Genomic DNA, 23,215 nt, shown 5'->3' with positions numbered 1-23,215 from the left:
TGTGTGTATATACTGAGGAGAATCTACCTCACCTCTGTGTGTATATACTGAGGAGAATCTACCTCACCTCTGTGTGTATAAACTGAGGAGAATCTACCTCACCTCTATGTGTATATACTAAGGAGAATCTACCTCACCTCTATGTGTATATACTGCTGAGAATCTACCTTACCTCTATGTGTATATACTGAGGAGAATCTACCTCCCCTCTATGTGTATATACTGAGGAGAATCTACCTCACCTCTGTGTATATACTGAGGAGAATCTACCTCACCTCTATGTGTATATACTGAGGAGAATCTACCTCACCTCTATGTGTATATACTGAGGAGAATCTACCTCACCTCTGTGTGTATATACTGAGGAGAATCTACCTCACCTCTGTGTGTATATACTGAGGAGAATCTACCTCACCTCTGTGTGTATATACTGAGGAGAATCTACCTCACCTCTGTGTGTATAAACTGAGGAGAATCTACCTCACCTCTATGTGTATATACTAAGGAGAATCTACCTCACCTCTATGTGTATATACTGCTGAGAATCTACCTTACCTCTATGTGTATATACTGAGGAGAATCTACCTCCCCTCTATGTGTATATACTGAGGAGAATCTACCTCACCTCTGTGTATATACTGAGGAGAATCTACCTCACCTCTATGTGTATATACTGAGGAGAATCTACCTCACCTCTATGTGTATATACTGAGGAGAATCTACCTCACCTCTATGTGTATATACTGAGGAGAATCTACCTCACCTCTATGTGTATATACTGAGGAGAATCTACCTCACCTCTATGTGTATATACTGAGGAGAATCTACCTCACCTCTATGTGTATATACTGAGGAGAATCTACCTCACCTCTATGTGTATATACTAAGGAGAATCTACTTCACCTCTGTGTATATACTGAGGAGAATCTACCTCACCTCTGTGTATATACTGAGGAGAATCTACCTCACCTCTATGTGTATATACTGAGGAGAATCTACCTCCCCTCTATGTGTATATACTGAGGAGAATCTACCTCCCCTCTATGTGTATATACTGAGGAGAATCTACCTCCCCTCTATGTGTATATACTGAGGAGAATCTACCTCACCTCTATGTGTATATACTGAGGAGAATCTACTTTACCTCTGTGTATATACTGAGGAGAATCTACCTCACCTCTGTGTATATACTGAGGAGAATCTACCTCACCTCTGTGTGTATATACTGAGGAGAATCTACCTCACCTCTATGTGTATATACTGAGGAGAATCTACCTCACCTCTGTGTATATACTGAGGAGAATCTACCTCACCTCTATGTGTATATACAGAGGAGAATCTACCTTACCTCTATGTGTATATACTGAGGAGAATATAACTTCCCTCTATGTGTATATACTGAGGAGAATATACCTCACCTCTATGTGTATATACTGAGGAGAATCTACCTCACCTCTATGTGTATATACTGAGGAGAATCTACCTTACCTCTATGTGTATATACTGAGGAGAATATACCTTCCCTCTATGTGTATATACTGAGGAGAATCTACCTCACCTCTATGTGTATATACTGAGGAGAATCTACCTCACCTCTATGTGTATATACTGAGGAGAATCTACCTCGCCTCTATGTGTATATACTGAGGAGAAACTACCTCCCCTCTATGTGTATATACTGAGGAGAAACTACCTCACCTCTATGTGTATATACTGAGGAGAATCTACCTCACATCTGTGTGTATATACTGAGGAGAATCTACCTCGCCTTTATGTATATATACTGAGGAGAATCTACGTCGGCTCCATGTGTATGTACTGAGGAGAACCTACCTCACGTCTTTGTGTATATACTAAGGAGAATCTACCTTGCCTTTATGTGTATATACTGAGGAGAATCTACCTCACCTTCATGTGTATATACTGAGAAGAATCTGCCTTGCCTTTATGTGTATATACTGAGGAGAATCTACCTCACCTTCATGTGTATATACTGAGAAGAATCTACCTCTCCTCTATGTGTATATACTGAGGAGAATCTACCTCTCCTCTATGTGTATATACTGAGGAGAATCTACCTCACCTTTATGTGTATATACTGAGGAGAATCTACCTCGCCTTTATGTGTATATACTGAGGAGAATCTACCTCGCCTTTATGTGTATATACTGAGGAGAATCTACCTCCCCTCTATGTGTATATACTGAGGAGAATCTACTTCGCCTTTATGTATATATACTGAGGAGAATCTACGTCGGCTCCCTGTGTATATACTGAGGAGAATCTACCTCACCTCTATGTGTATATAGTGAGGAGAATCTACCTGACCTCTATGTGTATATACTGAAGAGAATCTACCTCCCCTCTATGTGTATATACTGAGAAGAACCTACCTCACGTCTTTGTGTATATACTGAGGAGAATCTAACTCGCCTTTATGTGTATGTACTGAGGAGATTCTACCTTGCCTTTATGTGTATATACTGAGGAGAATCTACCCCCCCCTCTATGTATATATACTGAGGAGAATCTGCCTCACCTCCATGTGTATATACTGAGGAGAATCTACCTCACCTCTATGTGTATATACTGAGGAGAATCTACCTCATCTCTCTGTGTATATACTGAGGAGAATCTACCTCACCTATATGTGTATATACTGAGGAGAATGTACCTCACTTCTATGTGTATATACTGAGGAGAATCTACCTCACTTCTATGTGTATATACTGAGGAGAATCTACCTTGGCTTTATGTGTATATACTGAGTAGAATCTACCTCGCCTCTATGTGTATATACTGAGGAGAACCTACCTCACGTCTTTGTGTATATACTGAGGAGAATCTTCCTTACATCTATGTGTATATACTGAGGAGAATCTACCTTACCTCTATGTGTATATAATGAGGAGAATCTTCCTCACCTCTATGTGTATATACTGAGGAGAATCTACCTCCCCTCTATGTGTATATAATGAGGAGAATCTTCCTCACCTCTGTGTGTATATACTGAGGAGAATCTACCTTGCCTTTATGTATGTATACTGAGGAGAATCTACGTCCGCTCCATGTGTATGTACTGAGGAGAACCTACCTCACCTCCATGTGTATATACTGAGGAGAATCTGCCTTGCCTTTATGTGTATATAATGAGAAGAGTCTACCTCGCCTCTATGTGTATATACTGAGGAGAATGTACCTCACCTCTATGTGTATATACTGAGGAGAATCTACCTCCCCTCTATGTGTATATACTGAGAATAATCTACATTACCTCTGTGTATATATACTGAGGAGAATCTACCTCACCTTCATGGGTATATACTGAGGAGAATCTGCCTTGCCTTTAAGTGTATATACTGAGGAGAATCTACCTCATCTCTCTGTGTATATACTGAGGAGAATCTACCTCACCTATATGTGTATATACTGAGGAGAATGTACCTCACCTCTATGTGTATATACTGAGGAGACTGTACCTCACTTCTATGTGTATATACTGAGAATCTACCTCCCCTCTATGTGTATATACTGAGAATAATCTACATCACCTCTGTGTATATATACTGAGGAGAATCTACCTTACCTTCATGGGTATATACTGAGGAGAATCTGCCTTGCCTTTATGTGTATATACTGAGAAGAGTCTACCTCGCCTCTATGCGTATATACTGAGGAGAATCTACTTCACCTCTATGTGTATATACTGAGGAGAATCTACCTCCCCTCTGTGTGTATATACTGAGGAGAATCTATCTCGCCTTTATGTATATATGCTGAGGAGAATCTACGTCGGCTCCATGTATATTTACTGAGGAGAATCTACCTCCCCTCTATGTGTATATACTGAGGAGAATCTACCTCACCTCTATGTGTATATACTGAGGAGAATCTACTTTACCTCTGTGTATATACTGAGGAGAATCTACCTCACCTCTGTGTATATACTGAGGAGAATCAGCCTCACCTCTGTGTATATACTGAGGAGAATCTACCTCACCTCTGTGTGTATATACTGAGGAGAATCTACCTCACCTCTATGTGTATATACTGAGGAGAATCTACCTCACCTCTGTGTATATACTGAGGAGAATCTACCTCACCTCTATGTGTATATACAGAGGAGAATCTACCTTACCTCTATGTGTATATACTGAGGAGAATATACCTTCCCTCTATGTGTATATACTGAGGAGAATCTACCTCACCTCTATGTGTATATACTGAGGAGAATCTACCTCACCTCTATGTGTATATACTGAGGAGAATCTACCTTACCTCTATGTGTATATACTGAGGAGATTATACCTTCCCTCTATGTGTATATACTGAGGAGAATCTACCTCACCTCTATGTGTATATACTGAGGAGAATCTACCTCACCTCTATGTGTATATACTGAGGAGAATCTACCTCGCCTCTATGTGTATATACTGAGGAGAAACTACCTCCCCTCTATGTGTATATACTGAGGAGAAACTACCTCACCTCTATGTGTATATACTGAGGAGAATATCCCTCACATCTGTGTGTATATACTGAGGAGAATCTACCTCGCCTTTATGTATATATACTGAGGAGAATCTACGTCGGCTCCATGTGTATGTACTGAGGAGAACCTACCTCACCTCCATGTGTATATACTGAGGAGAACCTACCTTGCCTTTATGTGTATATACTGAGAAGAATCTGCCTTGCCTTTATGTGTATATACTGAGGAGAATCTACCTCACCTTCATGTGTATATACTGAGAAGAATCTGCCTTGCCTTTATGTATATATACTGAGGAGAATCTACGTCGGCTCCATGTGTATGTACTGAGGAGAACCTACCTCAAGTCTTTGTGTATATACTGAGGAGAATCTACCTCCCCTCTATGTGTATATACTGAGGAGAATCTACCTCCCCTCTATGTGTATATACTGAGGAGAATCTACCTCTCCTCTATGTGTATATACTGAGGAGAATCTACCTCTCCTCTATGTGTATATACTGAGGAGAATCTACCTCACCTTTATGTGTATATACTGAGGAGAATCTACCTCGCCTTTATGTGTATATACTGAGGAGAATCTACCTCGCCTTTATGTGTATATACTGAGGAGAATCTACCTCACCTCTATGTGTATATACTGAGGAGAATCTACTTCGCCTTTATGTATATATACTGAGGAGAATCTACGTCGGCTCCCTGTGTATATACTGAGGAGAATCTACCTCACCTCTATGTGTATATACTGAGGAGAATCTACCTGACCTCTATGTGTATATACTGAAGAGAATCTACCTCCCCTCTATGTGTATATACTGAGAAGAACCTACCTCACGTCTTTGTGTATATACTGAGGAGAATCTAACTCGCCTTTATGTGTATGTACTGAGGAGATTCTACATTGCCTTTATGTGTATATACTGAGGAGAATCTACCCCCCCTCTATGTATATATACTGAGGAGAATGTACCTCACCTCTATGTGTATATACTGAGGAGAATCTACCTCACTTCTATGTGTATATACTGAGGAGAATCTACCTTGGCTTTATGTGTATATACTGAGGAGAATCTACCTCGCCTCTATGTGTATATACTGAGGAGAACCTACCTCACGTCTTTGTGTATATACTGAGGAGAATCTTCCTTACCTCTATTTGTATATACTGAGGAGAATCTACCTTACCTCTATGTGTATATAATGAGGAGAATCTTCCTCACCTCTATGTGTATATACTGAGGAGAATCTACCTCCCCTCTATGTGTATATAATGAGGAGAATCTTCCTCACCTCTGTGTGTATATACTGAGGAGAATCTACCTTGCCTTTATGTATGTATACTGAGGAGAATCTACGTCCGCTCCATGTGTATGTACTGAGGAGAACCTACCTCACCTCCATGTGTATATACTGAGGAGAATCTGCCTTGCCTTTATGTGTATATAATGAGAAGAGTCTACCTCGCCTCTATGTGTATATACTGAGGAGAATGTACCTCACCTCTATGTGTATATACTGAGGAGAATTTACCTCCCCTCTATGTGTATATACTGAGAATAATCTACATTACCTCTGTGTATATATACTGAGGAGAATCTACCTCACCTTCATGGGTATATACTGAGGAGAATCTGCCTTGCCTTTATGTGTATATACTGAGGAGAATCTACCTCATCTCTCTGTGTATATACTGAGAACCTACTTCGCCTCTATGTGTATATACTGAGGAGAATATGCCTCGCCTCTATGTGTATATACTGAGGAGAATCTACCTCACCTCTGTGTGTATATACTGAGGAGAATCTACCTCCCCTCTATGTGTATATACTGAGGAGAATGTACCTCACCTCTATGTGTATATACTGAGGAGAATCTACCTCACTTCTATGTGTATATACTGAGGAGAATCTACCTCGGCTTTATGTGTATATACTGAGGAGAATCTACATCGCCTCTATGTGTATATACTGAGGAGAACCTACCTCACGTCTTTGTGTATATACTGAGGAGAATCTTCCTTACCTCTATGTGTATATACTGAGGAGAATCTACCTCACCTCTATGTGTATATACTGAGGAGAATCTACCTTACATCTATGTGTATATAATGAGGAGAATCTTCCTCACCTCTGTGTGTATATACTGAGGAGAATCTACCTCCCCTCTATGTGTATATAATGAGGAGAATCTTCCTCACCTCTGTGTGTATATACTGAGGAGAATCTACCTTGCCTTTATGTATATATACTGAGGAGAATCTACGTCCGCTCCATGTGTATGTACTGAGGAGAACCTACCTCACCTCCATGTGTATATACTGAGGAGAATCTGCATTGCCTTTATGTGAATATAATGAGAAGAGTCTACCTCGCCTCTATGTGTATATACTGAGGAGAATGTACCTCACCTCTATGTGTATATACTGAGGAGAATCTACCTCACCTCTATGTGTATATACTGAGGAGAATCTACCTCCCCTCTGTGTATATATACTGAGGAGAATCTACCTCACCTCTGTGTGTATATACTGAGGAGAATCTACCTCACCTCTGTGTGTATATACTGAGGAGAATCTACCTCACCTCTGTGTGTATAAACTGAGGAGAATCTACCTCACCTCTATGTGTATATACTAAGGAGAATCTACCTCACCTCTATGTGTATATACTGCTGAGAATCTACCTTACCTCTATGTGTATATACTGAGGAGAATCTACCTCCCCTCTATGTGTATATACTGAGAATAATCTACATCACCTCTGTGTATATATACTGAGGAGAATCTACCTTACCTTCATGGGTATATACTGAGGAGAATCTGCCTTGCCTTTATGTGTATATACTGAGAAGAGTCTACCTCGCCTCTATGCGTATATACTGAGGAGTATCTACTTCACCTCTATGTGTATATACTGAGGAGAATCTACCTCCCCTCTGTGTGTATATACTCAGGAGAATCTACCTCGCCTTTATGTATATATGCTGAGGAGAATCTACGTCGGCTCCATGTATATATACTGAGGAGAATCTACCTCACCTCTATGTGTATAAAATGAGGAGAATCTACCTCGCCTTTATGTGTATATACTGAGGAGAATCTACCTCGCCACTATGTGTATATACTGAGGAGCATCTACCTCACCTCTATGTGTATATACTGAGGAGAATCTACCTCGCCTTTATGTGTATATACTGAGGAGAATCTACCTCACCTCTATGTGTATATACTGAGGAGAATCTACCTCACCTCTATGTGTATATACTGTAGACAATCTACCTCACCTCTATGTGTATATACTGAGGAGAACCTACTTCGCCTCTATGTGTATATACTGAGGAGAATCTACCTCACCTCTATGTGTATATACTGAGGAGAATCTGCCTTGCCTTTATGTGTATATAATGAGAAGAGTCTACCTCGCCTCTATGTGTATATACTGAGGAGAATGTACCTCACCTCTATGTGTATATACTGAGGAGAATCTACCTCCCCTCTGTGTGTATATACTGAGGAGAATCTACCTCGCCTTTATGTATATATGCTGAGGAGAATCTACGTCGGCTCCATGTATATATACTGAGGAGAATCTATCTCACCTCTATGTGTATATACTGAGGAGAATCTACCTCGCCTTTATGTGTATATACTGAGGAGAATCTACCTCGCCTCTATGTGTATATACTGAGGAGAATCTACCTCACCTCTGCGTGTATATACTGAGGAGAATCTACCTCGCCTTTATGTGTATATACTGAGGAGAATCTACCTCGCCTTTATGTGTATATACTGAGGAGAATCTTCCTCACCTCTATGTGTATATACTGTAGAGAATCTGCCTCACCTCTATGTGTATATACTGAGGAGAACCTACTTCGCCTCTATGTGTATATACTGAGGAGAATCTACCTCCGCTCTATGTGTATATACTGAGGAGAATCTGCCTCGCCTCTATGTGTATATACTGAGGAGAATCTACCTCCCCTCTATGTGTATATACTGAGGAGAATATGCCTCGCCTCTATGTGTATATACTGAGGAGAATCTACCTCACCTCTGTGTGTATATACTGAGGAGAATCTACCTCCCCTCTATGTGTATATACTGAGGAGAATCTACCTCACCTTTATGTGTATATACTGAGGAGAATCTACCTCACCTCTATGTGTATATACTGTAGAGAATCTACCTCACCTATATGTGTATATACTGAGGAGAACCTACTTCGCCTCTATGTGTATATACTGAGGAGAATCTACCTCGCCTTTATGTATATATGCTGAGGAGAATCTACGTCGGCTCCATGTATATATACTGAGGAGAATCTACCTCACCTCTATGTGTATATACTGAGGAGAATCTACCTCGCCTTTATGTGTATATACTGAGGAGAATCTACCTCGCCTCTATGTGTATATACTGAGGAGAATCTACCTCACCTCTGTGTGTATATACTGAGGAGAATCTACCTCACCTCTATGTGTATATACTGAGGAGAATCTACCTCGCCTTTATGTGTATATACTGAGGAGAATCTACCTCGCCTTTATGTGTATATACTGAGGAGAATCTACCTCGCCTTTATGTGTATATACTGAGGAGAATCTACCTCGCCTTTATGTGTATATACTGAGGAGAATCTACCTCGCCTTTATGTGTATATACTGAGGAGAATCTACCTCGCCTCTATGTGTATATACTGAGGAGAATCTACCTCACCTCTGTGTGTATATACTGAGGAGAATCTACCTCACCTCTATGTGTATATACTGAGGAGAATCTACCTCACCTCTCTGTGTATATACTGAGGAGAATCTACCTCACCTCACTGTATATACTGAGGAGAATCTACCTCACCTCTATGTGTATATACTGAGGAGAATCTACCTCACCTCTGTGTGTTTATACTGAGGAGAATCTACCTCGCCTTTATGTGTATATACTGAGGAGAATCTACCTCGCCTTTATGTGTATATACTGAGGAGAATCTACCTCACCTCTATGTGTATATACTAAGGAGAATCTTCCTCGCCTTTATGTGTATATACTGAGGAGAATCTACCTCGCCTTTATGTGTATATACTGAGGAGAATCTACCTCACCTCTATGTGTATATACTAAGGAGAATCTGCCTCGCCTCTATGTGTATATACTGAGGAGAATCTACCTCACCTCTATGTGTATATACTGAGGAGAATCTGCATTGCCTTTATGTGTATATAATGAGAAGAGTCTACCTCGCCTCTATGTGTATATACTGAGGAGAATGTACCTCACCTCTATGTGTATATACTGAGGAGAATTTACCTCCCCTCTATGTGTATATACTGAGAATAATCTACATTACCTCTGTGTATATATACTGAGGAGAATCTACCTCACCTTCATGGGTATATACTGAGGAGAATCTGCCTTGCCTTTATGTGTATATACTGAGGAGAATCTACCTCATCTCTCTGTGTATATACTGAGAACCTACTTCGCCTCTATGTGTATATACTGAGGAGAATATGCCTCGCCTCTATGTGTATATACTGAGGAGAATCTACCTCACCTCTGTGTGTATATACTGAGGAGAATCTACCTCCCCTCTATGTGTATATACTGAGGAGAATGTACCTCACCTCTATGTGTATATACTGAGGAGAATCTACCTCACTTCTATGTGTATATACTGAGGAGAATCTACCTCGGCTTTATGTGTATATACTGAGGAGAATCTACATCGCCTCTATGTGTATATACTGAGGAGAACCTACCTCACGTCTTTGTGTATATACTGAGGAGAATCTTCCTTACCTCTATGTGTATATACTGAGGAGAATCTACCTCACCTCTATGTGTATATACTGAGGAGAATCTACCTTACATCTATGTGTATATAATGAGGAGAATCTTCCTCACCTCTATGTGTATATACTGAGGAGAATCTACCTCCCCTCTATGTGTATATAATGAGGAGAATCTTCCTCACCTCTGTGTGTATATACTGAGGAGAATCTACCTTGCCTTTATGTATATATACTGAGGAGAATCTACGTCCGCTCCATGTGTATGTACTGAGGAGAACCTACCTCACCTCCATGTGTATATACTGAGGAGAATCTGCATTGCCTTTATGTGTATATAATGAGAAGAGTCTACCTCGCCTCTATGTGTATATACTGAGGAGAATGTACCTCACCTCTATGTGTATATACTGAGGAGAATCTACCTCCCCTCTATGTGTATATACTGAGAATAATCTACATCACCTCTGTGTATATATACTGAGGAGAATCTACCTTACCTTCATGGGTATATACTGAGGAGAATCTGCCTTGCCTTTATGTGTATATACTGAGAAGAGTCTACCTCGCCTCTATGCGTATATACTGAGGAGTATCTACCTCGCCTCTATGTGTATATACTGAGGAGAATCTACCTCACCTCTGTGTGTATATACTGAGGAGAATCTACCTCACCTCTATGTGTATATACTGAGGAGAATCTACCTCACCTCTCTGTGTATATACTGAGGAGAATCTACCTCACCTCACTGTATATACTGAGGAGAATCTACCTCACCTCTATGTGTATATACTGAGGAGAATCTACCTCACCTCTGTGTGTTTATACTGAGGAGAATCTACCTCGCCTTTATGTGTATATACTGAGGAGAATCTACCTCACCTCTATGTGTATATACTAAGGAGAATCTTCCTCGCCTTTATGTGTATATACTGAGGAGAATCTACCTCCCCTCTATGTGTATATACTAAGGAGAATCTTCCTCGCCTTTATGTGTTTATACTGAGGAGAATCTACCTCACCTCTATGTGTATATACTAAGGAGAATCTACCTCGCCTTTATGTGTATATACTGAGGAGAATCTACCTCGCCTTTATGTGTATATACTGAGGAGAATCTACCTCACCTCTATGTGTATATACTAAGGAGAATCTTCCTCGCCTTTATGTGTATATACTGAGGAGAATCTACCTCGCCTTTATGTGTATATACTGAGGAGAATCTACCTCACCTCTATGTGTATATACTAAGGAGAATCTGCCTCGCCTCTATGTGTATATACTGAGGAGAATCTACCTCACCTCTATGTGTATATACTGAGGAAAATCTACCTCACCTCTATATGTATATACTGAGGACAATCTATGTCACCTTTATGTCTATATATTGAGGAAAATCTACCTCACCTCTGTGTATATACTGAGGAGAATCTACCTCACCTCTATGTGTATATACTGAGGAGAATCTACGTTACCTCTATGTGTATATACTGAGGAGAATCTACCTAACCCTAACCCCAACCCTAACCTTAAACCAAACCCTAAACCCTAACCCTAAACCAAAACCCCAAAGCTAACCTCAACCCTAATCCTAAACCTAACCCCAACCCTAACCCTAAACAAAACCCCAACCCTAAACCTAACCTCAACCCTAAACCTAAGCCTAAACCCAACCCTAAACCTAACCGTAACCCTAACCCTAAACCCAACCCTAACCCTAAACCCTAAATCCAACCCTAAACCCTAACCCCAACCCTAAATCCAACCCTAAACCCTAACCCCAACCCTAAACCTTAAACCCAACCCTAACCCTAAACCCAACCCTAACCCTAAACCCAACCCTAAACCCTAAATCCAACCCTAAACCCTAAATCCAACCCTAAACCTTAAACCCAACCCTAAACCTAACCCCAAACCTAACCCTAAACCTAAACCCAACCGTAAACCTAACCCCAACCCTAAACCCCAACCCTAAACTTAACCCCTAAACCTAAACCTAACCCTAAACCCAACCCTAAACCTAAACCCTAACCCTAAACCCTAACCCTAAACCCAACCCTAAACCCAACCCTAAACCTAAACCCAACCCTAAACCCCAACCCTAAATCCTAACCCTAACTCTAACCCCAACCCTAAATCCTAACCCTAAACCCAACCGTAACCCCGTGCTGCTTAAAGGGGTTCTGACAACAAAAAAAAAATTGTACTCCCCTTGCCTGGCCCGATCGCCAGGCATGTCCCCTCCAGCCGGCATCTTCTTTTGTGCCTTGTAAAAGCAGAGCAGGAGCGGCCAAAATGACCGCTTCCTGCTCCCCTCCGTCCGTCAGGCACTTCCGAGGTGAACGGATGGACCGCCCACAGCAAGCAGGTCACAAGCAGTGCTTGCTGTGGGCGGCCCGTCTGTCCTGACTGAACTCTGAGATCCTGCGCATGCGCAGTGGAGACGCGGCCCGTCCTGACTCCTGTTAGAGGGCACCTCTCCACTGCGCATGCGCGATCCCGGAGCAGCGCGGCTCGTGGAGGAAGAAGAGGAAGACCCCGCTGCTGACAACAACAGGAGACAAGGTAAGTATTATCTTTTTATGCTTTAGCAGCCCTATAATCGTGGGTTCCCCGTGTCCATTAGGCAGAGCAGGGAACAATGGCTGCTGAAGCATCAAACATTATTTGGGTCAGAGCCCCTTTAACTGTAGTGTGTAGTGCCCGGCTGCTGAAGGCAATCCGCGTGCACGCTGTGTAGTCACGTGGTGCCGAAGAGCCAATCAGGTGGCTCTAATCAGCAGCGCCGCTTAGGTGCGGCTGAATTCCCATATATGTATACCGGCGTCTCCGCTCTACCGACGTTTCTCCCGCCCCGCAACGCTCACGCAGGCGGCCGAACTCCGCCCGTCACTAGTCCTCCACTACTTCGCATAGACGCTAGATGGCAGCAGTACAGACGTCGTCACCGCACAGTAGAAGCGCGGACGTGAGGACGTGACCCGCACGCTGCGTATCAATGAGCCCCCCAGTGAATGCGCAGCTGTCCCCTGGCTCTGCAGCATCCTCGCTGCATACACGGCTCTGCTATATGTGAGCCGACAGACCTTCTGTGGTGATGAAACGCTGCGCTCCCATCTTCTCAGCCTCAAACACAGCAGCGGAGAGCGCGCCCTCCCCGACTCCTCCGCTGCACGTGATCGGTCACATGCGCGTGACGTCACGGAAGGTCCTTGTTCCCACTAGTAGGCGGGAGGACGGCGGCCGTTATAAATTCTCCTCAGTGATGGAGCGCAGCGCCGGACGGCGGGACTCGGGCAGCGAGAGAGGAGATGGAGGGCAGAGACAGCCCCGCTCAGCAGAGTCCGGGAGAGACAGCGTCCCCTCACAGAGTGACCGCCTGGTGGGGGTAACAGCCAGAGAAGAGAGCGCCCCCTCAGAAAGAGACCGCCTGGTAGGGGCGACAGCCAGAGAAGAGAGCGCCCCCTCAGAAAGAGACCGCCAGGTGGGGGCGACAGCCAGAGGAATGACCCCTCCAGAGGAGAAAGACCGCCAGGTGGGGGTAACAGCCAGAGGAGAGAGCGCCCCCTCAGAAAGAGACCGCCAGGTGGGGGCGACAGCCAGAGAAGAGAGCGCCGCCTCAGAAAGAGACCGCCTGGTGGGGGCGACAGCCAGAGAAGAGAGCGCCCCCTCAGAAAGAGACCGCCAGGTGGGGGCGACAGCCAGAGAAGAGAGCGCCCCCTCAGAAAAAGACCGCCAGGTGGGGGTGACAGTCGGAAGAGAGAGCCCCATGGAGGAGAGTGCCTGCATTGGCTATGAGAGGGCCTGGCTGGCCTTGTCTGGCTACGAGGACCGGCCCCGCCCCGCCTCGGGCTACGAGGACCGGCCCCGCCCCGCCTCGGGCTACGAGGACCGGCCCCGCCCCGCCTCGGGCTACGAGGACCGGCCCCGCCCCGCCTCGGGCTACGAGGACCAGCCCCACCCCACCTCGGGCTTCGAGCGCATGTCTCTGGAGCGGGCGCACACCATGAAGGACTTCGAGAAGCAGATCACGGAGCTGAAGAAGGAGAACTTCAACCTGAAGCTGCGCATCTACTTCCTGGAGGAGCAGCGGCGGGGCTGCGAGACGAGCGGCGAGGAGCTGCAGCGCCTCAACATCGAGCTGAAGGTGGAGGTGGAGAGCCTGAAGCACGACTACCGGGAGAAGCAGCGGCTGCTGCTCCGCGCCTCCGAGGCTATGGAGAGTCTGGCCGGAGAACACGAGCGGGAGGTCCAGCGGCTGCGCAGCGAGCACCGCCAACAGCTGCGGGACGCCGAGGACGCCCACTGCCGCAAGATCCAACTGCTGGAGGCAGAAGTGGCGCAGGAGAAGGCGGAGCTGCAGAAGATGTGTCTGCGGCTGGACCAGGAGCGGGTGCAGAGCTTCAGTGCGGAGGAGCGACTGCTGGCGCTGAACGAGCAGTACGCCGAGAGCGACTGGATCATACAGCGCCTCAACGAGACCGCACACTCCAAGGACGCTCTCGTAGCCCAGCTACGGAAGCAGATTGCCTCCATGATGTCATACAACGCCCAATGTGACCACAACACCCGTCACGTGTACCTGGAAGGCGAAGACTTAGTACCGCCTCCGAGTGACCGTCACGCCGCGGACATAGTGCCGCCCCCTCCGAGTGACCGTCACGCCGCGGACGTAGTGCCGCCTCCTCCGAGTGACCGTCACGCCGCGGACGTAGTGCCGCCTCCAACGAGTGACCGGCACGCTGCAGACAGGCAGAAAGAGAACGAGTGGCAGAAGAAGATTAAAGAGATGGACAATCTGATCAGTGAGCTCCGGCAGAAGCTGGAGGCCAATAAAGCTGAAGACAAGAACACCCTGAAGAGGGATAAAGCCATTCAAGGCCTCTCGCTGGCGCTGAAGAAGAAGACAAAGGAGAACGACAAACTTGTCCAGGAGATCGACAATCTTAATACTGCTTTATCGCAAGCGAGAGAAGCCGCGCAGCAGGTGCCGCTCCCGAGGGCCAGAGACACTGCTCACCCTGACTACAAGAAGGTGATCTTCACGCTTCAGGCAGAACAAGACGTGTACAGAAGGCTGCTGAAGTACGAGAGGGAGTCCGGAGGCCTCCAGAAGGAAATGGAATCCATAGCGATGCTGCGACAATGGCTGGAGGAAAATATCCGGTCTAACCAGGAACTCCGAAAGATTATGGAAGCTCAGATCATGGCCAAATATGAGGGGGATGACAGCACCTCGTTTCTTGGCGATCAGACCTCGTACTTCAGTATTTGTCTCGATAATTTAGACCAAAATGAGTATTTTTTTTCTGGAGGCCCACAAGGAGCAGCTGTATCTGAAGGTATTGCGCACTTTGGTGCATCTGACGGACTGTCCAAACTTCATAGGGAAGATGTTGGGACCCAAACACAAGGTGAAGCTCTTACTTCAGCTGTAGGAAGTCCCGAACATCACCAGGACTGTGACTCTGACCCATCATTTAACGAGAGGAGCTCCATAGCAGAAGAGACCTGTGAAAACCATGCCAAACCTACCAGGAATAAACAAAAAACAGTCTCTTCTGCTACTGAGACGAAGGCCTTCTCTGATGGATGGATCTCTGATGCTTCTAGGTTTCCTGAGAGCATAGACTTTATGCAGTCCATCCAAAACACAGAACATATCCCATCACAGAAGCCTTCCCAAAAGACAAGTAACATCCCGAGAGAGGCTCAGAACGTTAGTCAGAAGACTAAGAAATCCAGACTTCCTGTTCTGCTAAAATCTTCCCTGAATACAAGGCAGAAGGCTGGAACTACGTCGCGTGCCAAAGAAAATGATCACCATTGTATGGAGGAGTCGCAGATACAGAAGGGCCAGGTGGATGAGCAGTTACAATGTGCCGAGATGGATTTGGTGTGTGAAGACCGACAAAACCCGTCCGAGGAGCAGATGTGCTCTACAGAGGAAGGTCAACACAAAGTGCTTGAGAACCACCAGCCCTCAGCAGAGCTGCAACCAGCAAGTAGTGAGACCAAAACACTCAAAGCTAAGGAAGAAATGTTCCGACATACAGACTTCTACAACTGCAACCAGAGAGAGCCAAGGGGAAGAGTTCCACAGAAAGAGCTACAAGCGGACAATCAAAGACTTTCTGAACTGTTAAAGCTAGCACAAAAAGAGACTGAGACGCTCAAAGAAGAATTAATAAAACATAAAATAGCAGATTTATGTGGTTCTAGCAAAAAGCAAAGAGAGTCTCCAGACTATGAGTTACAGGCAGAGAATTACCAGCTGTCTGAACAGCTCAAACAAGCCCAAATGGAGATCGAGGCACTTAAAGCCTATAAAGACTTGGTGAAACATAAAGATGCTGTACCTGATTTATTAAGCGCCAAGACGGTGCAGATGGAGTCTATAGATCAAGCTTCACAGAAGGAACTATGGGCAGAAAATCACAGGCTCTCAGAGCAAGTAGAACAAGCCCAAATAGAGGTCCAGACCCTTACGGCCAGTGAAGAACTGGTGAGATATAAGACTTCTGAATATGACTCCAAACATGAACAGAGAAAGTCAGCAGAGCAAGTCTTACAGAAAAAGCTGCAGGCCGAGATTGGCTGGCTCTCCGAACAGCTCAAGCAAGCGCAAATGGAGATCGATACACTTAAAGTAAATGAAGACTTGATGAAACATAAGTACGCTGTACCTAGTCTATCTTCCTCCAGTGATCAGAGGGCATCTGAAGACCAAGCTCTACAGAAAGAGAATTACTGTCTCCCAGAAGAGCTGGAAGCACAAGTAGAGATGGAATCGCTTAAAGCAGATGGAACATTGATGAAACCTACGGGTGTTATGCCTGGTATACCATGTGCTGACAAAGTGGGGTCTGCAGGCAAAGTTTTACAGAAAGAGTTACAGGCAGAAAACTACCGTCTCTCAGAACAGCTAAGCCAAGCAAAAATGGAGATTGAGAAGTTTCGAGCTGAAGAAAGCTCAACAGACAACAGTGACGACTCTATGAAACTTCATGGTTCAGATGCTGACGACGATCTTTCGGAACAGTCCTGTTTAGATAAGACCATTACTAACTCAGTCAATGTTGATGAGGTTGATGTTACATCAGATTTTGGCGATGAAGTCTGTAGGTCCAATGTAAATAGTCAGAATGCTGTTGCACTGCGTTGCCATCATGACAGTCACTGTACGGGGTGTGCCAACAGAGGAATTATTTCATTCCCGACTATGGATTCCAAAAGAGTCTCCACAATGCACATCTCATCCAAGTTTACTAAAGTGTCCTCCTCCAGAAGGTCGTTTGAAGACACCACTTCTCTTTCCAAGTACGATTTGTTAGTGCAGTCTCAAGCACGAGAGTTGTCACTTCAAAGACAGAAAATTAAGGAGAGTCACAACCTTAGTGTTATATGTTCAAAAAATTTCTACAACCTCTTGAAAACGTTTGATAGCCTATTCCCAGCCAGCGCCTTGGACTCTAACATCACTCTGGGATTTCAGGAGCAAATTACTCAGACAGTAGAGTGGTTGAAGGAGTTGGAGTACAAACTCAGTGATGCCCTCTACGGGGAGGAGGATGCTTACAGTGACCATTCAGTTGACAGCTTGCTGTACACCCCGTCACGCTTGGTCCCTGGACACCGAATGTGGGCAGACAAACATGGCTGCCATGTGCTTGGCCTAGTTGAAGACTACAACGCATTGCGTAAGCAAATTTTGGAAGCAAGGAATGTCTTACAAGAGACTGAGGCTTTCATCGACCACGGAGTGCAGACTGCGGTTCTCAATATGACTGAGCATTTTGAGAATATATTTTTTGAAAAGCTTTCGAGAACAAAACAATCGCTGGAGGAAGCCGGGTGTTTACTAAAGCTGTTGTGGAGAGTGTCCTTACCCTTACAGATTTACAGCCCGTACAACATTAACCAAGAGGAAGAAGCAAACCTTGAGATCATCCGGCTTCGCAAGAGGGTTTTAGAGCAAGAGAAGTTGTTATCCGGCATGGTCAAGAGGGTCTACTCCGAGAACCAAGTGAAGGAGGACATTGAGAAACTCATTCTGGACCAATTGGCCATGACCCATGACATTTTAAAGAAAGCCAAAGGCAATCTAGAGGTTCAAGTGGTTGATAAACTCCACTAATCTCTTTTTACAAGCTGGTACAGTAGGTGCAAATTGGCCTTATGCTTTCCGTTCTTCTGTTCTGTCATAGGAACAGAAAAATGGAAAGCTGTATCCGTCCAATGGCGAAACCGAACGTCCCCGGCCAGACCCCATTCTCTATAATGCGGTCTTTCTGGTTTCCATTATGCCTGGTTTCCTGGACGAAGTAGTGCAGCGTGCCATGCTATTTTTGCCCAAGATTTTCGGACTGCTCTGCAGTGGAGTCTCCTAACAGAACCTCTGGTGCAGATGTGAGCAGAGCCAGACATGACTTCTGGCGACCATCTATAAGACCAAATCTACTGCCATATTGCTTTTATCATTGCACCTTTAGCTGCTTCGGTGTGGTTTTATAATTTTATAGTTGGCGCTGGTTCCCTCAGCTGTAATATATTTTGCTTGTTAAATTCCATGTAAAGTTTTAAGTTGCCAGAATCTGTATATGAAACGCGAGTGACCTTATAAGAACCGAGTGCGGTCGTGTTTATGTGTTGTTACTTTTCCTGCAAATGTTCCACCCGAGCAGACATGCACAGCCTGGCACGAGGTCAGGGCCAAAATGAAAATGGGCGAGCCACTTGGGGCCGCAGACAGGTGTTTGGTGGGTCACCTGGAAGAAAAGGTTACCTGATTACTAAAGGCCCATTTACACGCAATGAGTATTGCACAAAATTAGTACAAACAAGTGAAAGTGAGCGATAATTATTACGCGTGAATGTGCGTCCGTTATCGTTTATCGCTGTCAGCCTGCAATAAAAGTCATTAGTTCGCTCACTTCTCATTTGAAAGACTAAACGAATGCTGTTTAAGGCCGCTTTCACGCATGCGACAAAATCACACGATTTTCTCTCAGTGCAACAATGCTACAAATCGCATGTATGTGCGGCCCGTGCTGTCCTGCGGGTTCCTTCACATTAGCGATGTTTTGTAGGCTGCTACATTGCGAGAAAAAAAAATCATGGCATGCTGAATATTACCGCGATTTGCGCTGTTTTGTAGCTCGTGTTTCCCTGTGGAGTCTTCCTTTGTGTTGCATCGGTGTGATGCAACATTTACAGTAGGAAATCCTACTGTTTACCTAAAATAACCAGTAGCTACATAAAAAAAAAAATTGAAACCTCACCTAAGAGGCGCTGTCCGCTCCGCCCACTTCTCCTCCGCAGGTACCCAGCACTTGTCTTCAGTCAGCGCTTCCTGGTCAGAGGTTCAAAAACCCCGCCTCCAGGAAGCGCTGACTCTGAGTGGCTCAGTCGTGGTGCTCAAGAACCAATCAGAAAACTGCAAGCAAGTGTGGGGACCTGCGAAGGAGAAGTGCGGCACAGCTGACAGTGTCTGTTAGGTTATTTTTTTATACAGCCAGGCCTTATCTTTCAACCCCCCCCCCCCCCCCCACGCCCCCCAAAAAAGAAAAAAATTTCCCGGCACAAAATCGCAACATCGCTGTGAGAATGCAAGAATGCACAGTGATATCGCAGAGAACACAGGTGCGATAATGCTGCTTAAGGGGCCTTAACAAAACGACTGGAGGGCAGGGGTGATTGTTTGCCCTGCTAAACACAATGACTACTTGTTTACTCATTCAGCAGTAAGCAACCGCTTTTTCTTCACACTAATTAAAAACCTCCCTGCCAGAGATTCTTCGCATAAACACCCGCCCACCCGAGCAAAGGACCTATGCAGTGTTTACATCGCTAACGAGGGAAATGGCGATGATGTAACACGGTTATCTTTACGTGTAAACGCTCAGCAATTGTATGCAAAAAAATAGTTAATTTGTTAGTTCAAACGACTGGTTGTGTGTAAATGGGCCTTTACAGGGTGAGCCGATAAGCCTGTCAATTGTATAACTTAATCATTAACCCCTTGAGTGGCACACCCGGAAATTTTCCGGGACGAGCTCCACTGCTGATAGTGATATAGCCCGGAAGATTTCCAGGCTATGTATCACAATGGGAGATGCAGAGCACAATGCCACAAGCTCTGACTGCACAGTCCCACAGAGAACAAAGCAGGACTCTGAAAAAACAGAAGCTGGGAGATCTTGCCGATCTGCCGACAATCTCCTGCTTCTAAAGTCCTGCTTTGTTTACAGGTTGCCATAGAGACCATTGGCTGAAGCAAGCCAATGGTCTCTGTGGCAGGGAGAGCTGGTGCTTGGCTATCAGAGGATAGCCATGCACCAGCTCTTACAGCAGAGATCAGAGAATACCTGCCATCTCTGCTGTCACCATCGGACCACCCGAATGTGATCAGGGGGTCCTGATAGGTCTCTGTGGAAGTCCCTTAAAGGGACAAAAGTAAAAAAAAAAATATTAAAAAAAATAACACTTGTCTCCCTTTACTTTGTAAAAAATTTAAAAATACAATCACACATGTGGTATCCGTGCGTCGTAATGACCCAGAGGAGGAAGTTAGTAGTTTTTTTAACCCCTTAATGACACGGACCTTTTTTTTTCTTTTTTCCCAATTTCTTTTTTTCCTTACCCCGTTTAAAAAATCATGACTCCTTTCTCCATCGCCGTCGCTGTATGAGGGCTCGTTGTTTTTTGCGGAATGAGTTGTGTTTTTCAATAGTGCTATTTAATGTACCATATAATGTACTGAAAAACGTTTACAAAATTCTAAGTGGAGTAAAATGAAAAAAAAAATGACATTCCGCCATCTTTAGTGCGTCTTGTTTCTACGGCGCACAAACTGCAACATAAATGACCTGATAACTTTATTCTACGGGTCGGTACGATTACTACAAAACCAAACTTGGAGAGTTTGTTTTTTTTTTTTTTTGTTTTTTTTTGCTGTAGTACTTTTTAAATTATTTTCTGCATCTTCTGCGCAATAACTTTTTTTTATTTTTCCATCGACGTACTTGAGCGAAGGCTAATTTTTTGCGGGATGTCCCGTAGTTTACGTTAGTACCAATCTGGAATACGTACAAATTTTTGATAGCTTTTTATTGCATTTTATTTCTGGCGTTATTTTTTTCGGACTACGTTCCCCGTGCGCGGTAAATAATGCACTACTTTGATAGATGGGACTTTTACGGACACGGTGATAGCAAATATGTATTTTTCTTTTATGATTTAGATTTTTTTATTATAGATATGGCAAAAGGAGGGGATTTATACTTTAATTCTTTTTTTTTTTAAAGTGTGAAAAAGTCGTGAAAAAAAAACCAAACTCTTACAATTTGATCTTGGCATAATCGTACCGGCCGGTAGAATTCCTTTAATATATTATTTATACCGCTCAGAGAATGCAGTGAAAAATAAAAAAAACAGCCAGAATTACAGGTTTTGTTAATTTTGCCCCTAGAAAAAATGGAATAAAAAGCAATCAAAATTTTACATGAGATAAATGAAGACTGGCGTCCATCCCGCAATAAACACGGCCTTCTGGAGCGCTGGCGATGGGACAAAATAATACGGCTCTTGGAATGTGGCAACACAAAAGCAGAGCTTTAAGAAAAAAAAAGGCTTTAAATGTACAAAAATAACAAAACTGTATAAACTCGGCATCGCCAGGATCGGGTGACTCAGAATAACGTCAGCACACTATTCATTCTGCACGCTGAACGCTGTAAACATGAAACCAAAAAAAAATCAAATTTCTTTTTTTTTTGCCCCAATCTTTCTACAAATTTTTTTTCAAAAGTTATACAATACATTATATAATCCCAAAAATGATGCCATCAAAAAACAACTTGTCCCACAAAAAACAAGCCCTCATACGGCCGTGTCAGTGGGGAAATGAAGAACCTATGGCTCTTGGAACGCGACTGGAAAATTAGTGTAAATTAAATGATTAGACCATTTAAAAAACCTGCCCTGATGGGTCTGATAGGGGGGTAAGGAACCCGCCACTCAAGGGGGTTAAAGAACCTGCCCCGGTGGGTCTGATAGGGGGGTAAGGAACCCGCCACTCAAGGGGTTAAAGAACCTGCCCTGGTGGGTCTGATAGGGGGGTAAGGAACCCGCCACTCAAGGGGTTAAAGAACCTGCCCTGGTGGGTCTGATAGGGGGGTAAGAGGCAGTTAAACTGTTTTGCTAAGTGCTCCAACTTGTAAACCCATTTTGCAGGTTTTCTGACCTCTAGTTAAAGGGACGTATTACACTTATTTTTCCGTTTCTTTTCATCACTCTTTTTACAATGTCGCCCCACAAATGTTCACACTCTCAAAAAAGTACTTGGTGAGAAAGCAGTCCTGCACGACTGTAAGGGGCTAAAGGACCTTCCCTGACCTCAGTCATGTGACCAGCCGTGCCGTGAGGGAGTAGATAGCGGGCGCCAGGGTCAGTTCGCAGCTTCTGCTCCACGGCCCCTGCCTCAGTTTTTAGCTGGTCACATGACTGTGAGGGAAGTTCCTTTAGGCTAGTCCTGCTGGCAGCGAGCCGCTTGACCTCACAGTCGTGTCTGTGACTTTGTGGCACATACGGAGAGGGAAGGATTCTGTCAGTTGTCACGATGCAGACATCATGGAGATCGTAAAGGGAGGAAATCATAGATTTTTTATTTTTTTTTTGCCTTTTAAAAAGCTTGTGAATCCCGACTTGGAGGAATCTTCCCATCTGAGACACAACAGATGCGTCTGCTAGGTGCGAGTCTCTGACCTGCATCTATCTCAAGCTATAGCGCCCCCCACTGGACTAAATGTGGTGACTGGGAGTTACGGAACCACTTCATACACAGCAGTATTTCCATTGTGGTCATGATTGGTCAAAACCCTTTAAGACTATGCAGCGAGTCATGGTGTATGAAGACTGCAATGCTGCACTGCAA

At 44.4% G+C, this 23,215-nt stretch overlaps 1 protein-coding gene across 1 annotated transcript; it reads left to right on the top strand.

Moving 5' to 3' along the window:
- Window positions 1-13,297: 13,297 nt before the first annotated feature.
- Window positions 13,298-20,791, top strand: LOC136591821 (CDK5 regulatory subunit-associated protein 2-like). The gene has a single exon (XM_066588554.1). The coding sequence runs from the start codon at window positions 13,379-13,381 to the stop codon at window positions 18,416-18,418; it is 5,040 nt and encodes a 1,679-aa protein (XP_066444651.1). The 5' UTR covers window positions 13,298-13,378; the 3' UTR covers window positions 18,419-20,791.
- The last annotated feature ends 2,424 nt before the right edge of the window (window positions 20,792-23,215 follow it).

Source organism: Eleutherodactylus coqui, chromosome 1 (assembly GCF_035609145.1).
Source record: "Eleutherodactylus coqui strain aEleCoq1 chromosome 1, aEleCoq1.hap1, whole genome shotgun sequence".
NCBI lineage: Eukaryota > Metazoa > Chordata > Amphibia > Anura > Eleutherodactylidae > Eleutherodactylus > Eleutherodactylus coqui.
Note: the sequence above shows the minus strand (reverse complement) of the source record. Positions and strands in the feature narration are given on the sequence as shown.

Bases quoted from the DNA above. Each gene is read 5' to 3' on its own strand.
- LOC136591821 (XM_066588554.1), top strand. From the start codon at position 13,379: ATGAAACGCTGCGCTCCCATCTTCTCAGCCTCAAACACAGCAGCGGAG.